We start from the raw sequence: 18,612 nt of genomic DNA, 5'->3' as shown, positions 1-18,612 counted from the left end.
TCAACGCACACAGCTTTGAAGAAATGTGCTTACAATACTGAAATAGTTTTATTTACCAAGACCACCGAGTCTCTCTCTTTCCCTTTTTTGAGCCTGCGAGTTCAAAGGGGCTGAATCTTTGAGAAATATCAAACATCTTAATTACCGTACGACTTAATTTAGATCTGAATAAAATTTATCTTGAAGTGGAATCCGCACTAACGTATGCAAAAAAAAGAGAAAATAAAGTAAACAAGTCTCGCTCGAATTTATGCGTTCGGTAAAAATAAACCAGTTTCGAGTGTCGGATACAAAAAAAAGTCAACAGGTTGACAACATGTCAATTTAATTAGCTATGTACGGATTCGCTCTTGTGCCTTTGGAGAGAGAAAAATCGTATATAATTCATCCTAGGGTAAAGCACGATCTTTCATACAGGTGCAATGAACGTACGTACAGAGAGTCATATAACACCCTCGCGGCTCAGCAGTGAAACGAAAGAAAAAAGAGAAGAAAAGGAAGAAGAAGAAAGTAGAAGTCACGCGAGAGTATACGTATAAGGTAGCTCTGTATATATAGTAAGCACGCGGCAGAGGCTTTCTTATCGGCTCAACAGTTAGGGTATAGTCTGTTGGGCGCTCGCGTGGCTAGCCTTGAAAGCTGGTAATTTCAGGTTTAGGGCTATACGAGAAATTGTTGCCAAACGAGAAAGATCGAAGGAATATTTTCAAACTTACAAATTGTCCGGGACTACTATACTGCACGTGAGAGCAGTATAATCCAGTCGAGGAGCTGCAGTGCACGGCTATCCCTTGTGCATAATGCAGACAACATTGGCGGATTAAAAGGGAGTGCAGAGCAGCTAGTCTTGGCCAAAAAAAAAGAAGGAAACTTCGGAGAGAAAATCGCCTCGAGATTGCGAGCGAACGTCTCTCTCGTAGAGCAACGAAAAGTTTTCACGTGACGTACGTCGGGTAAGACACGTTCGTGTATGCTCATGTGCTAGTATAGGTATAAGAATGTGGGTGTGCGTTGCTCGTAGAGATATATAGATTAACGAAGGAACGAGTCGCGCGCGAGAAAAAAAGCTGGAGTAACGCGCGCCGCGCCCCATACTGTACTATGGCTGGCGTGCCACACACTCTTATACGTACGTACATTATAGTCTACTAGAGGTGCTTATATTGAGAATTTTTCGCACGTATACTATACACGTTTTGACTCGCTCGGAACATCGACGCTGCTGCTGCTGCTGCTCCACACGACTCCGAGCGTACAGGAACGCGTGAGCTCGATAAAATTTCAACTCTCTCTCTCTCTCTTCTTTTTTTTTTCTTATACCAACGCGCCGAGCTGCATGCATGCATACGTAGTCGCGAGAACACGCATTGCAGTAAGCCTCCACCGGTGCACTAGTGAACGTAATACAATAAATTTGTCGTACTACACTACACTACCCGCTGACGCACGCGCGTAAATATACATTTGTAAATATGCGCGGCTGCATTTCGCCGGAGCCGTGAGTGAATGGTCGATGCGTCGTGGAGTCGTCGTCTCTCGAGTAAACAAGATTGCCAGCGCAGCTGCGGCGCGCGTAGTGGTGAATACCTAGGTATATACGTCAGCGATCCACGAGACGTTCGTACTAGTAGTAGTAGTAGCAGCAGTAGCTTTGGCGGTTGCAGCACATATTTGCTTCGAAGGTATGCGCATCGCGCCGGGGCCGGCCGCTTTGTGCATCCTGCACGACACACGGCTGCTGCTGCAGTCTCTCCCGAGGCACCGCATCCACCAGTAGCAGCGGATGTGCAAAGATTTGATTCGTGTAGCCGGGGTTATATAACGGCGCTGTTTGTAGTACGTAACGTTGGATATATTGACAGCAGCGGCGGCAGCGGTGAAGCTGAACAACGCCGGGCCAGTAGTTTCATTGAGTGCCCGCGCGAATACGGTGAGAGCTTGCGAGCTTGCGAGCTCCTGCGTGTGCTTGCGAGAGCATGTAAGCGTAAACACTCGAAGCGAATGGAATTCTGATACATCCAAGGGATCGCAGCAAGCTAGACGCTGTCACGGGTGTATATAAGATTCGCATCGAGTTGCGAATTTAATTGCGCATCGATCGACGCGTGGGAAGGGGAGCATTGTGTGCGCGAAATTTTCGATTTATCATTTCGTCCCTCTTCGTACGCAACTACTGCGCTCTCGGAAGATATATTTATACGGAATTCTTTCTCCGATTCACATACGCTCTATATCCCGGGACTTTATATATTTTTTTATCGCTAAAAATTTATCGTTATTAGCCGGTGCGAAATAAAAGCGCAGAAACGGCCGCCTTGGGGTCTCTCGCTCGCGATCAAACATTCTTCTCGCTCGAGCTCGGCATGAGCCGGCCGCGTACCCATAAACTCGCGCCACACACGCCCGCGCGATATATAGATTTATTATCGCGGCGCGCGTCGATGCTCGCGCGTACAGAGCTGAACTCGGAAGCCTTATATAATACGCCGTCAACGTCGAGCGTCGTCAAAATGGCAATTCTCAAAGAAACCAACGCCTCACCGATGCGCAGCTCGCTCTATTTATATACGGCCGCCGCTCGCCACGCTCGCCACGGCGAGAAATGAATTTCGACGACTCGTATCTGGAGCCCGGTTCTATCTCTCCTTCTCTCTGCTGTGAACGTGTATAGTGGTAGAGAGATATCAGCTCCGTGTGGCAGCGGTCGAGATGCATCAGAGCAGATGAGGCAGAAAAGCATGAGAATAAGAGAAGGGAGAGAGAGCGAGCGAGAAACAGTCTGACCAGGCGCGCGCGACGACAAAATAGTGCGGCCGATCGTGACCGGACTGCTCTAAGGGTCAGTCGCCTTTACCCGAGCTGCTGCTGCTGCTACTGTACGCGTATACCTATCCGGAATTCCTGCTGGGAGTATGAGTCCGAGGCTATACATCGGCTGCGACGGTTCTTACATAAATTTTCAGCTCCTTTTATATAGCCGGCCGGGAGCAGCAGCAGCGTGGTAGCAGCATGAGCAGCTAGCTAGCTCGGCTAGCCTAGGCTCGAGCTACGAGTAGCTAGAGCTCGCGAGAACGGCAAGAACATTATGTCCCGAACGTGCGCCCAGGGACAAAAGGGATTGGCCCCACAAGGAAAGGCTTTTCGTCATTTCGAGCCTAATTTTCGGATATCGCGAGCACCAACACGCATACACGTAGACACACACACACATACACACCCACCCACACATACACCTTTAATGCCTTAATATAACCGGCGATTTGGCTTAACGCGCCCAGCGGCGGGCAACGGCAGCAGGGCTCTTTGTGCCGGCAAATGAATCATCTTACTCGGCGTTTTTACTCCCTTTTTTTTGTTATATATAATAAGAGGATCGATAGCCCGGAAGGATTATAATATAATGCGATCCGTGCGCTCGAGAGTTTGACAAATAGTATAAGCGAAAGCTGCCTGGATTAGGACGATGGATTTTCTACGCGCAGGTATGAGCTGCTGCGACTTCTTCTTCCTGGCGGCGTCTTGCCTTACCTGCAGGGACTCTCGCTGGCATAAATAATACATGAAATTCATGTTTCTCTCAGACCATCGCGAGAAGTAGTAGTAGTAGAGTAGTAGTCGACTCTCCTCGCTGCTGTCGGTGTAAAAATAAATTAAATCGAACGTCAGACATGATAACCTTATCAACACTGCATAACTTCCGTAATAACGTAAGAGATTATAGGTAAACGTATCTTCGAGTTGAAAGTGCAGTACGCGCGCCGCAGTACGAGTGTATTTATATACACACACGTGCATTATTCGAAACTCTCAACAACGAACAATTTGCAACATGCAACGAGCAAATCGATCACCAGCTAGAGTCTTATATATGAAACCGCGAGTTCAATGCACTCGTTTCGACTCTGTAATCAAACAAAACACTCTCTAGGTGCCGATAGAAATTGTTACGACAACCAAAACCGTAAAGATTGACATTTGTCTTAACGTATTTCCGAGAGAGCGAGAGAGAGAGAGACAACAATGAGGACTTACGAGTCTGAAGCGCAAAAAAAGAAGGAAAAAATAACAATTAAAACGAAACTGGCCTTGCCAAGTGTATATACGGCGCGCAATTAGGTCGCTGGGGAAAAATAAATTGAGGCGAGGGTGAGAGAGAGAGACTAGCTTCACTCGCTCACAGACACAAATGTACAGAGTTAGCACCAACACTTTCACCGCGCGCGCGAGTAATCCATAGTGTATTTAAATTCACGCGCCCTCGAGTGCATAGCTTTTGGCCCTAGCTAGCTAAAAGTGCCTAGAGAGATTGCATTTGTTTTCTAACGCGCATTGAAAATCGTGGCGTGGCGTGGCCGTTATATATAGAAATTGGATTGGCTCACCCGGAACACGCGTGCTTTCGGAAGAGCAGAGAATATAGATTTAGGTTCCGCGCGCCCCATCGATATCGGTTATATCGAGCGGATTAAAGAAAAAAAATTGTAATACTTCAAATATCGTATTTATCAAGCAGCCGTCAGGTGATTGGGCTCTAAAAAGTCGTTCATCCGAGTGCGCATTCGGTTGCGTTTGAAAAAAAACTCGAGACTTTTTATTATCCACCGCGTTGAATTTGTATTTTCCAAAAGGTTCGCTGAAAGGGCCGGGTGTAGGAAAAAAAAAACTTCCATACACGAATTAACGACTTTACTTTCGTAGTGAGAGTTTTCAAAGAAATATAACGCTGGAGCGAAATGCTGCTGCGCAAGAAAGAGAGAGAGAGAGAGAGAGAGGAGGGCTCGTAGCAAAACTGATTTTACAAGTTCGCTCGAGAGTAAACGAAAAATTCTCATAAAGTTATTTTGCCCAATTTCATTACATCGCTTATATAAGCGCGCGAGCGCACTGGCTGCAAGCAACACCGCCACCAGCTCCAGAACAGCGAGAGCTTTAATACAAACCCATACTTGTCTTCCTTTTTTCCCTTTTTTTTCTCCTGTCCTCTATCTCTTTCTTTCCTCGTTCTCCGTGCACGAGTAGTTTGCGTCAAGCTGCGCGCCTCTCGTCACACGCGCGCGTTATATGTGTCGGCCTAGCCGTCGTACCACTGCTGCTGCTGCTGCTGCTGCTGCGCAGATAGTGTGTCGACACCGAAGCTATTGAACTTTGCAGCCCAGGCATAGTTGTAAAATTTTTCCACGCATATAACAGCCATCGTACCATAGGTAGTAGCAGTAGCAGCAGCTGGAGTTGCATAACTTCGATTCCGTTGAATTCTCTTCTGCCGTATATAGCGCTCCGCTCGCTCACGTCTATACAGGCTTATATAGCGTATATTCTAGATGTGCTGCTCTCTGCCTCTGACGTGTTCGAATGCATAATGGTTGGATTTCTCGCGTGAATTTTCAACATTTCTTAAAACTATCGAATTGCCGTAGAGTGTATGTGAGCGTCCGTGCGGTGACTAGTCGATCCAAATATTTTATCAATTTTTCGCATAGTTTTGTCTGCAACGTCGATTTATCCTTCGTCCGCTCGCTTGAGTTTTGTTTTCCGATATCGAGTTGTGCGTGGAAAATTTCTGCGAAGCTCTGACAGCGCTGCGTCTGCTCGTACGTATAGCACATACGAATACCTATGCCAATTAGAAAATTATGAGCAGCCAATAATTACACTCGATGGTTTTTGAAGTGAGACTTGCTCAGGTGCATTGGATATGAGGATTAACATATGAATAATAAGCAAGCGACACGTGCGTACGTTTTTTTCTCTCAACTTTCATTGAATTATCAATAATAGCTTATGCTTTCTAATTCATAGGAAAATATTGTAAAGATTAATATTCTAAAACTCACTGTGTATCTATTGTAATGAAATAATAATCAAAGCAGTAGTATTTGATTATGGGCTTTATGATTTTGTCGACAGATGGAGTATTATGAATCCGCAAGTGGTAAAAAAAATGTCGGATTAGTATAAATAAATTTAAAGCGTACAAATGAAACATAAACCTCTTACAATTATTTTCTCTAACGGCTGGACCCTAGCAGTAATGCACTATTTTCTTATTTGCTTGACGCACCAATTAAAGTACCTGTGCGAGCACACGAAGCTGTCGAAAAGAAGGTATTCGCGCGAGCAGCGATATCTCAACGATCGCTCGAAACTCTCCTTTGCACTATGTACAGAGACTTGCGTACGCTATATATGTAGGTATTATTATTAACGACAGTTCGATTTTCCATCCATGCGAGGTCTCTTGCACACAGCGCACGTGTATGCGCATCGCATTGACTACTAGAACCTGGCTCGCATATATATATACCAACCCGTGCGCTCTCGAGTGCAGTATAATACGTTATCGGCGCGTAAAAGGAAAAAAAATAATAAAAAATAAAAAAATATGTACACGCAGCTGCGTGCGTGCGTACACATTATCTTCATATAATATAGAGCAGTATGGGCTCTTAGCGTGACACAGACGAACAACAACAACAGCAGCAACCACACTCAAACGTGTGTGGGCGCCCCTGGCCCGTGCAGATGTGATTGAGTACGAAACGATTTTGATGCGAGCAGCTCGCGCGAGGCAGAGCTATATAGGTACTTATGCTCGGAAATGTACGTGGGTGTATGTAAAACGTGTGCACGCGCAGTGGCATTGACGTAATCTAATCCAACTTTGCACACTGCTGCTACTGCTACTGCTGCTGCTGCTTCCACCGTGCCTAGTCTACACCAATGTGCAATGTGTGACGCGCTAGGAGGAAGAGAAAGGAGGGAAAGAGAGAGAGGAAGAAAACTAGCGCAACGCTCGCACGTGCGTTCGTTATTACCAGTAGTAGAGCTTGCTCACTCGTGCGACGGCAAACAAAGATAGGCGATAAGTTTTCCAGTCGTGCAGGGAAGAGAGAGGGAGTACGAAAGAGCGTTTGCCTCTTCGCGTCGAGTTTCGAGTGCTAGCTACTACATACATATATACGCGTGTGCTTTACACTGCTCACGTACTGCCTGCTGCTACTGCTGCACTATATATACTCGTACACCACCACGATAATTCGATAACTAATGACTGCGAAATCGTACATGCATATAGGCAGCAGCAGCAGCAGCAGCAGCATCGAGAGATAGAGACCGAACGCAGTCGGTTGAAAATATGACGCTGTACAAGGGCGAAAAATACAAGTAGACGCGAATTCGAATCGTATATATCATTAATTTCAATGTGAAATATTTTGATGCGCGTACGATTTGTATTCCCATTACAATTGTTCTTTGCACATGCCTGCTGCTGTTGCTGTTGCTGCACTGAACATGAGTGTCAGGCCGAACGAATATGCTAACCGAGCATTAATCTCAATATAACGCCGATACGCATCGACGACGATAACGATTTATACATTCGCGCGCGTGCTCGGTCATCGACATTTTCCATCGTCCAAATTTCATCGCGAGGCAGCAGATATCGTACTTTCGAATATTTTCCTGGAAAACCATTTCGACAGTTTTTCTATTATCTAACCCGGAATGCCGCACGCGATTCGAAAAATTGATAACTTTCGGTACGATAATTCTATTATCTAAACTACGATTCTCGATAGTATTTTTGCCGCACGAAAAATAAAATAAAATAAAATAAAATAAAATAAAATAAAATAAATAAATAGAGAAAAAACGAGAAGAAAATACTGGATGATCCGATCGTAGACTGTCACGCTGAAAAGTCCTGTCTTTTGTTTCGCGCGCGCATACCCACACGGTGACAAATTTTTTTTTATTCTCGCAAAGCGATAATTCCACAGAGCTCACGTTCCCTGGCTGGCAGCTACGCAGTAGTAAACCTCACGACTCCCTCCCCGAAGCGTATACACATACCGCGCATAGAACACAGAGCAATTCTTATTTTCCTTTTCATTTGACGAGAGGAAAAAAAATTACGGTCGAGTGTCGCATGCTCGTTAACGTCTCTCTCTTGGCATACTAAAAGCTCACCCCCGCGCACACGCGTGTACGTATATTAGAAACAATCGACGAGTCTCCCCCTCCTTCTGCGGCTCGACGCACCGAAATATACAGCGCCCGCCAAAGGGAGAGAAAAAAAGGTATGCGTGTAGTGAACATCGAAACACTGAGTCACCTGGTCTCGTACGCACGAGCGCGAGCTGCAGCTCGAGCTATACCCTGGCATCAAAAAGTGAGAGAGAGAGACCGAGAATGGTTAATTAAAAAACTCGCGAAGCCTACTATTGCTGTGCTCTTTTTTTGCGCCCCCCTTACTCGCATACGTGCCATCGTAAATACGATGCTGCTCTGCGCTTTCGGTCGTGCTAGAGCTTAGTATTTGTGTTCCCGTTTGACTTGTTTTTTTTTCTCCTCTTTTCTAGAACTCGTTGCGTTGTTTGGCTAATGACGCATGAGCCGGTGTACATGAACGTTCTAGCGATTAAATCATCTGGAACAATTTCCCTGGCAGGGGGTGAAATATTTTCTGTAAACACGGAAAGATCGATGCGCGAGTCGCATCGCGTATACACGTTAAATTAATTTTTACCTCTTGCGACACTATTATAGAACGCGTAATCGAGTCATTCGGCGGGGGGTGTGTGAGTGAATATTCATGAAAGTTCATAAAAGTATGTGTATTGTATACACACAGACTCACGAGGACCGAGCGTACAAGGACAGACGGTCGAGAGCTATACGTTATGATGAGGGTGATAAAAAATGAAAGGCGCCACGAGTAGAGTCGCTCGGGCAGGGTTAAGGGCTCGCTGTGTGCCGTGCGCTGCCGCGCGTGTGCCGTGCTTAACGAACTATACTGGTATACAGTTCAAGGAAATCGCATCCAGCGATCGCGAGGATAAAAATCATCATTTTTCACGTGGTTAATGAATCTCGGAGCGTACACACGTATGCTCGAGCCGCCAGCCGTGTATTAATCGTACGTTTATTAAAATGCATACGCGATAAGCAGACGTGTAGACACACACATACACGCGTGATCGTAGCTAACAAGAGGAAGCTTCCGCGTGTGCGTGCATGCCGACATAAATTTTGCGGCATTTCAGCGCAACGATCGGGAATGAAAACCATATCGAAAGCATCGACTTTAACGAGCTTCTTGTTTTTTCTTACCTCTAGCTTTGGCTCTTTCTCGTCGACGCTATAGTATGTGAGTGTGTGTGTACTCTCGAAAGTCCTCGCGTTTGTGCGCCTCCTGACGTTTATTGCTTTTCGCGAGCAGCAGCAGCAGGGGCACGCGCGTGAGCGCTATCGTCACGACGAAACGCTACGCGGATTTACGAGTGCGATCGCGCCGCGCGATTTTATTAACTCGAGCTGCATGATATATATATACGTATAGTCTCGCGGAACTTAAGTGATTACTTTTCTCTCGCTCGCGCACTCGGCTATCTCTATCTACTTCTCGGAGACACTCTATTCCCCATTAATAAAACAATGTATGTACTCGCGAGTATATTATTACAATAAACGCGAGCGTGTAAAACGCGCAATATTATAACGAGTACATCTTACTCTTACTACGACAAGACATAACGTTACACATAATCGACTTGGCTTATAGAGCTAGAGGCCGCCGTCGTAAGCAGCTCCTGGAATGCTATTTATGGGACACGACAGTAGCAGTTGCAGCTGCGTGCAGTTCATGCCTGGAGCTCGCGTATAAGTGGAACAAGCGTATATTCGGTCGGACGTACGTATACGGATATATAGCGTTGGATGCGGAGCGCGACTATATCACTGCTAATTTTCGCCACCCTCGTACACACAGACACAATTGAAATCCCTTACAAACTGCAAATAGAGCAGCAGCTCTCGCTCGAGAAGTGAATTAATTTTCTGAACGCATGCATATATTATTACTTCGCGAGAGCAAGACTAATACCGTGCCGCCCCGAAAGGTAAAGCTAAAAAAAAATATATTAATTACGCCTGAAAAATGACGCACTACTTTATCCAAGTCATTAGCAAGTTGCGCGTGGAGTATAAAATTAGCATTGTTACGCAAACAAACTTGCTCGAGTTTCTCTGCTGCTGCTGCCGCGCATAGTTTTCTCATATTCCCTGGGCAAATTTTTCACTAATCACTGCCGTTTAAAGTATTATATTATTTGAGAGATAGAGCAAGACACACAACAACAACGAAGCACACTCGACAACGCACGCGAACAAAAATATTCTGTCATTACTAGTTGTGCGCTAGTTTCTCGCTGAAAGACGAGATGATAAACGTTTTATAATGAATTGAGCTTGTTTCGCACGGCGCGTGCATGCATGCAGGCGACGCGTTAAAAAGTTTCAATATACCGATGTAGCATCCACGACGGGAGTTTTTACGCACTTTGTTGTAAGTTTTATTACGTGTAAAAGCTGCGCGGCGCAGGTCACGAGACTTGCGGCCGCAGCAGCTACCGCGCGCATCATGGCGGCGGCCGGTTGTACCTTATATACCGTGCGCGCGCTGAATGAAATTTGTAACGGAAGTAATTAAGCGCAACACACGGGCGCGCTGCACAAAATACTGCGCGCACCAAGTTATACTGCCCTCCGACTCGACTCATTCATGTCCGCGGCGCACTAGCTAGCTAGTGTTCAGTAACTACTATACAACAGCTGCAGCTGTACACCGGCTCTATCTCTATACATGTATACGCGCGACCTACGAGTGTTTAAATTTTTTATGTTATACAACGTACTCGCGAGAGAGTCTCACTGGAAAGTTCCCACAGCAGCAATGACGCGCGTGATTTATTTACGTTAACGAGCGGAGTGCGCGCGCGCGAGCTTTGCGGCAGGCTGCACACAAAATGGAAATATAGCATATAGAGAGAGAGAGAGATAGGTCGAGCTTTGACGATAATTCAGCGTAAATATTGCAAATGAACAGCGTCTTTTGCGTTGAAATCCAAATGCACATATATTCAGTTGGAGCTTGACTGTCTTTCTCTCTGTCGGAGTGCGACCATGCGAGATAATACGCAGCACGAGTATATAGTGCACGGCCAGTGAGAGAACCCTAACAATATCTGGTTGAAACTAGCTTTCGAGTTACATACACAGAAGCGAGCGGTGCACGGAGTCAGCCACATCCCTTCCGTATCAAACTCGTAGCGTACACAAAATATATATAAATACGTGCTGTGTATACATGTATATATGGGTAGCTTGTGAGTTAGAGGCAATTCGGCCGCAGTGGATATATAGAAAGAGAGAGAGAGAGAGAGAGAGAGAGAGTAAGTCGAGGCGCACCACCGTTGCCGTCTCAGCAATGGTCAGTTGCAGAGGTGAGCGTGTGCGGCTAATGCAATATCCGATCGGGCTAGCCAAGATCTCGAGCGTTGATTAACGCGAGTAACCCCGGCTCGCCGCTGCCGCTGTTGCTGTTGCTGCACCTGGCGCAGCTAGGAGAAGCTTTCGTGTATACACGTATTTTGTTTTGAAACTTCACGGAAAAGACAGAGAGACATAGAGGTAGACACACGAAGTGAGAGAGAGAGAAGGTCTTCGTGAGTGTGCAAAATTTTACAAGAGACGCTCGAAGCTTATCCAAGCGACGAGGAATGCATGAAAATGCTCAAATCTTAGTAATTAAATATAGTCGAGAAAATTTATCTTCAAACAAGTTTAAAGAGATATCAAATGATATGAGTAATGCGGTTTATTGTGAATCAATTTTATAATGCGAATAAATATATTATACAGATAAAATTGTGAATATCGTTTGAACGACATCTATAAATGAAGCAAGTTGGAAAACTATTCATTTTCATCAAGATGTTAATTAAAAATATCAGGAAAAATAGTTAATTAGTTTTACAAAATCAGCCAACAAATTTTCAATCTGAAGCGCAATAAAAATTTTTCTGCAATGAGTGTTTTATTTCTTTAATTTTAATTAAAAATTAAAAATTATTAACTGTGCTATGAAAATTACTGTAGTTTAAATTGTCTGCTACCGATACCGCAGTGCCGCGCTTTCTCAAGTTCATTCTCGTAAAAAAAATTTAGTTTTATGCCAGACGCTGGCATTTTTGGCGGGTTTTCGGCGGTCTTTCCGTAAGACTACGTGTTAATGGTGACTCCAAAGCTCCTTTGCCCCCCCCTCTCTCTCGCTTAGAGCGAATAGTAAAATTGATTTTATGTTTGTAGCAAGTACATTGTTATTTTCACCTGAGGTTGAAAAGATTGCAGGCAAACCTTAAATTTTCAATTTCTTAAATTGTTCAATTTACTAACATATGACGTACATGCCAAAATTCGTTTACTCGCAAGTAGCAAATGTGATAACTATGTATAAAACAAGAGGATCTGATAATCAAATTTGTTAGTTGTTCATTTTCGCCTTTAAGTCAACAGCTTGAATGTACCTAAAAGTGTCTCGAACATCGCATCGTTTCGAGGAGCATACCAGCACAAAGAGTGAAATAAACGAGCTGACCAGCAAAAAAACACCGATGCTCGATGCCTGCGTTATTGCACATAAAACAACTCGGACTGTAGTATGGCATGGCACTGCACAGCGTATATACATATACGTTATAATATATAGTAGATAGTAGACTCGAGTTCGCACGGTAGCAAAATGCATTTAACTATTACGACGAGCTCTCGCGCGCACGCCGAAAGTGAAAGAGTATAAGGCAGGCGCTCGCGCTGGCGGCGGCGTCGGCCGTGCGAGCTGCTGCGTGTGTGAGCTTTTTCGGAGTCAACCTCCCTTTGTAGTCTCAGTGAAACTCGAATGCGCGCGCGTGCCCATTAGTCTTTCATTTGCATACTCGTTATAACCCTGAACAAATTTTCCACTGGCACTTTTTCTCTCTCTCTCTCTCTCTCTCTCTCTCTCTCTCTCGCTCGTCCGAGCTCTTTTTATTCTGCTCTCTCGACGTTTTCTCAGACGCGTCTTACGGCGAACTAGCGGCTTGTTAAGGAAAATCTTCGACCTAAAAGGAAAAGTGTCGGTTGAAGCAAGAAGTAAAAGAAGAAGCAGAAGAAGAAGCGGCCCTGAAGCGGAGAGATGTATATAAAATGGACGCATTCGGTGCGTTTCGCTAATTATTCAGCATGCATAAAGCGACTTATTATACGCGCCAGTGGCTTCTCAGCTTTGCACGCGGAGGCTTAGTAAAATTTACCTCGATAATTCGCCGCTTCGAGCTGTAGGAAAAACAAGTCTCAGTACAGTTTTCTCCCCGGCGATATATACTTACGTGCGCACAAAAAGCAACGTAATTACTTTCTATAGCACGCGTATCGCGAATTATAAACGCAGCGATGAATTTGAATTAAAAACATCGCGTGGAAAATTTTCAAAATCGCGTCTATGGTTACGCGGGGCGGCGGCAGATCGGAGAAAATTGAGACATCGTTCAAAGTTGCTTATCAGTTGGAATCTGTTGGTGGAGCTGCTGCTTTTGAGCAACTTCATCAAATCTCCTCGTCAAAAGCTCCAAGACATAAGGAGCCGAGCGTATAGCGCATATAACGCTTCTAGCCTTGCTTCATTACTTTGGGCGCGGAAATAACGTCCCTTGTATAAACTCCTTATCCTGGTACGTGTAAGATAGTCAACCAAACACACGTATATACACAGACCGAGACACACATACACGCAAGGCAGCAAGTTCATCGCCGAAGAGCAGCTTAATCTTAATGTATCCGACTCCCGCTGCGAATTGCCATCGGTGCGCCAGGGCAGAGCGCAGCGCATCTAGCTCGGCGTGCGATTCCGCAAACGCGTCGACGCGTTGCACACACCGATAGACATCGTACGGACCGAATAGTGTACTTTATCACGCGCGCAACCACCACCTGTGCATACCACCGCTGTACGTGTATGTATAAAATCGGAGGTGTGTTGCAGTCTAAGCAATAGAAGCAGCAGCAGCAGCAGCAGCAGAGCCAGAGGAGGTCAAACGAACATCGCGCAGCAGTGGCACTAGCAGCTGCTGCTGCTATCGTCGTTACTATCAGGCACTGCGCCGCACACAACACGCCCGTGTATAAGCAACAAATGAGCATTAGAAGCATTAGGACAAGAAGCCGAGGGAGATTTCGCTTACGCTGCGTGCGTGCCAGTGTATTCCTGCCAATAAAAGCACCTTCCCTCTCTCTCTCTTATATACTCGCTCTTTCTCTTATTATAATGAAGATTCATGATACGCGACAGTATGTACATAAAACGCAAGCGTGGCACGCACACTTACGCAGCTTGCGCTGCAAGCTCGAATTAATAATTTACACCGCACGTGTACACATAAACTCCCGCGTGCTTTATTTTTCATTAACCGGTCGAAATATACATAACAATTTCATCTCGAGCGATTATCCATGCTTAATTATTTCCTTACGCGCGCTCGTGGCGGCAGAGGCTATTTTCCAATTAAATGTCACGCGCGCGCGCGCTTAATTTTATAAAACTTCCGCGGGCTTGGGCGCAAACGCTGTAGGTAGGTAGTGTACACACAGCCTCCTTTGTAATAAACGCAAACAAAGGCCTACACTACACGCGCAGGGCTGTTATATACACACACAGGCACATAAAGCGTATATATCTATGAATTTTCCGAGTAACGTACAGCGGCACACGCTGCCGTGTTTAACTTAACCTTCAAAGAAGCCGGGGTGCAAGCACGAACGTATATTTATACTTCATAAACAAGTTGATAAAGATTACAATAAATACACGCAAAAGCGAATTATTCTCGTATTCCCTTTGAGAAAACGACGATAATTAACGCAACTCCGCTTCGCTCTTTCTTCCTATTCTTTGGGCAAACGAGCACGGGGCGCGCGAGTGGCGTGTTTACCTCGAAACACGACGATGATAATAATAATAATGAACTCGGGCCCGTCCCTTTTCTACCTGCAACGAGTTTCGCAAGTTTTCGTTTTATATAACCACGCACGTTACAATCCGTGAAAAATAAATCCACTGAGTTGATTTTTTACTAGAGAATATCATCATTACGTCCGTATGTAAGCAGATCGACTGGAAAACCATGAATTAATTTAGGACAAATAGAGCCAGTAATTACTGCGAATATTCACATAATTCAAGTCCCGAATTTGCCTACGTTAGTTGATACAAGGAGGTAGAGAGAAAGAGAGAGAAACGATGCATAGAGCATCGAAAGCGATCAACAGCCACAAGTGCCGCTAAATAATTGAACCTTCGACTAGAGAGTCGCAGAGAGAGCGACTATACGGTATAAAGCCTCGAAAAGCCCTAATTGTTCATTGATAAGTCAATAAGAGCTGAACTTGGTGAAACTCATTTAGGCGAATATATCATATGTTGGAACTGCGTCGGTGACTTTCCGTGCGCCTCTGCCTCTCTCTCTCTCTCCAGCTTTCGGAATACTGTTTTGCGGGGGTCCATAAACTATGTCAGTGAACTTTGACCAATAAAGCTTCGGCCGAATAAACACCGAAGCGACGCTCGAAACGCTTCAACTGTACACAAATACGCATTATAGTACGATGAATTTTAATTCGATCCTTTTTCTTTATTCTGTTGCAGAAATCGAGTACCAACGTCTGGGGCGATTGGATGGGTGTGATGCACGGCGACGAGATCGAGTACGTCTTCGGACATCCGCTCAACACGAGCGTCGAGTACACCGAACGCGAGCGAGATCTGGCCAACAGGATGATCATGATATACTCGAATTTCGCGAGGCACGGGTAAGTGCTGTACACACACACACACACACGCGCGCGCGCGCGCAAATGCGGAAAATCGTATGCTCTTTATGTGTAAAAAAATGGAAGCTCACGCAGAATACTACGGGTAACCCTTATTCAAACGAATACAATGGTGCTTTTTAGTCCACTGATGACCTACTTGTCGGTCAGAATCGAATCAAGTTCCAGAGAGCGCGATGAAATTTTGAGTATTTGCCAACCTAGAAAAATGTACTAGGAAAAGCATTTTTTCCTTTGTTAAATTTAACGTACACCTAATTCCCTTTTTTCTCTTCTTTTTTTTCATATATACCCAAACCCAACACTAGGCTTGAATAGACGCCATTCATTTCTCTCTTTCTTCCCTTATATACATTTTTCTATTTCGAGTCGCACAAGTAAACTCTCGACGCGGGACAATGCACAAAATTCTCTCGAGAAATTCAGGACATTTGTTTCTCTCTCTCGCTCTCTCCCTCCCTTTTGCGCTCACGCGCGCCGTTAAGCTATTGTTGTATTTTTCTCTCATACAACTTTTCAAACGGTCCGCGCTACGGCTCTAATCACGATTCAAATAAGATATTCAATTTAGCGCGGGCGCGGGGACAAGAAAATGAGTTAATGCATTCGAAAATTGAATAATTCAGATTTGTGCAAGCGCCAACCGTTTGTATAATATAATACATCTGCTGCTCGTGTTAAATAGTTAATCTACGGGGCTATGACATATAATGGACGAGCCATTAACTAATTTTTTCATGAATTAATAAGAAAGAATAAACAAGGAAAGGAGTTGAAGAGGCGAAAAGCTCCCGTACGTATGTTAAATTATTCTTTCATTATGTTGCCTCTAGGTACATACATTAATGTATTGACCTGCTGCTGCTACTGCTGCTGTTGCTGAACCGTTCGCGATCCTATAGGCGAGGAGCGAGTATGATTTGAGTTATTCGGAAAACTTGGGGGCGAGGAATGACGAGCGTTCGCGCACCACCGGCAGAGCTTTCAATTCAGACATATGTTTTATTCATTCGCAAAACCCCAACCTCAACTTTATATAAAGAGACAACATTTTTGGGTCCATGAAAATCTCGCGCACGAGTGACGTGTAGTAGTTGAACTTTGCTTCGTATAATGTACCTACTTTCAATTTTTCATCGTAAAAGTGCCGGGCGAAAAGAGAAAAAAGAATTGAAGAGTTTAAATAACGATTTAAACTTTGCGGCATTAAACTCGAACTTTATATATGTGTACATATACTGCGCGAGTGTATGTGTAAGTGTGTGCGACTCCGAGTTTATACGGAGCCCCCCCCCCCTGCGGTGTATAACACGTACCTATTACAAAATAACAGAGTGATCAAAAGTAAAGCTCGGAAATGTCGAGGCTAATGCCGATGTAAATGTCGATTTTACATATAAACGGCATGTATAGAGAGAACAATCAGTCGTGAAAACAGAAATATAACTCGATTTAATACCGTGCCCGAGCCCTCGCGCAGTCCCTCGTTCAATGTACTCTCTGCGGACGAACAAAAGAATTAATCTCACGCTCGATCGTCTTGGACTGCATACATATGCGTATACTGTATACGCGTACCCGCACGTACATGCATGTATATAGAAGCAAGTTGGCTTTTTGTACGTATGTAACGCTGCACACCCGCACTCATACATACATATATAGTAGATGAAACTTACAGAGAGAAAGAGAGAGCGAGAGAGCAATTTGCCTTGATATCGATCTGCGCTTATAGCGCTCACTGTGCGCCCCGCAGCACATACACAGCTCTAAAAGTAACTGAAAACGGCACACATTTGACCCCTCCTCACTCCCCCCCTTCTAGCTCGCAATTTCGCAGCCTCTTTTTTCTCCGAGAGTATGTAAAATTGTTGAGTACGAAAAAGAGCCCGTGTGCTCTCTGTGTGTGTAATATTGCGGAAAATCTGTAGCTTACAGCTTACGACGCGCTCGTTACGTCGGTCATATTATACGTTTATACGTACTGAGTAATTATGCCCTTTGCGCGCGCGAGTGTAAGAGAGCCTAAACGCCATTCGACTTTTTACACGTACTTAGGTTGCTTACAGGTCACTGGTATACATACAACGTGGTTTTAAATACATGCGCGAGATCTGTCATGTGTATAAACGTTTCGTTGCTCCCGACACTCGCGCATAATTATTACGCTTATGCTATAACGCGGTATCTATAAACGAATTTTGCGGAATTAAATCAGTTCATCGATTTCTCGCTCACGTACGTCACGATGAAAACTAGCTCTAAAGATGATTTTTTGAGTTATTTATAAACAGCTGGCTCGTCTCGTTTTGAATTGGATTTTCAGCAGCTCGACCACGATTTAGCGGCTATAAACTGCTATTTTAAAATTAATCGATTTCTGCCCATGGCTGGAGATTGGCCTTATATAGACGTAACAACGCTGCGATGTAGAACTCATTACACGAAAAATCACCGGCCGATATCGATTAAATCCGTAGATTATTAACGGGTTAATGTTCGGCCGATTAAGCGCCACCATTGGCCGCGTTTTATTATTTATTTTATGCCTGTAAGAGACACGGTCGTTTTTACTGATAAACGTCTATGCACGAGATGAATATTGCCACAATATTTTTCATGCAAAAAAAAAACCTGAAGTACTCGAAGTTTCATCCCGCTCGTAAAAAAGTACGACTACATCTTCGAGAACCGTCGAGTATATTTTCAAAAGAAACTCTCTCTTCTCCTTGGAAACATTTCCGTTGACAAAAAAAAACCGTATGTATATCGATGTCTGGACCGCCTCTTACATGATATCGTAGTCGAACGAGCAGCTCTCGTGCATCGCAGATCGCTTATTATTATTGCACGTAAGGACAAAGCGCAGCATATACACGAATACACAGGTACACAGGGGGGGGGGGG

At 44.7% G+C, this 18,612-nt stretch overlaps 1 protein-coding gene across 1 annotated transcript in view; it reads left to right on the top strand.

Moving 5' to 3' along the window:
• Positions 1-18,612, top strand: part of LOC106650926 (acetylcholinesterase-like) — a 104,074-nt gene that overhangs the window by 75,045 nt on the left and 10,417 nt on the right. The window contains exon 4 of the mRNA XM_014369204.2: positions 15,521-15,684. Coding sequence (XP_014224690.1) covers positions 15,521-15,684 — 164 coding nt within the window. The remainder of the gene's footprint in view (positions 1-15,520; positions 15,685-18,612) is intronic.

The sequence above is a fragment of the Trichogramma pretiosum genome, unplaced genomic scaffold (assembly GCF_000599845.2).
Source record: "Trichogramma pretiosum strain Unisexual culture from Peru unplaced genomic scaffold, Tpre_2.0 scaffold19, whole genome shotgun sequence".
NCBI lineage: Eukaryota > Metazoa > Arthropoda > Insecta > Hymenoptera > Trichogrammatidae > Trichogramma > Trichogramma pretiosum.
The sequence above is the reverse complement of the archived record's forward strand: the minus strand, read 5'-3'. Positions and strand labels throughout refer to the sequence as shown.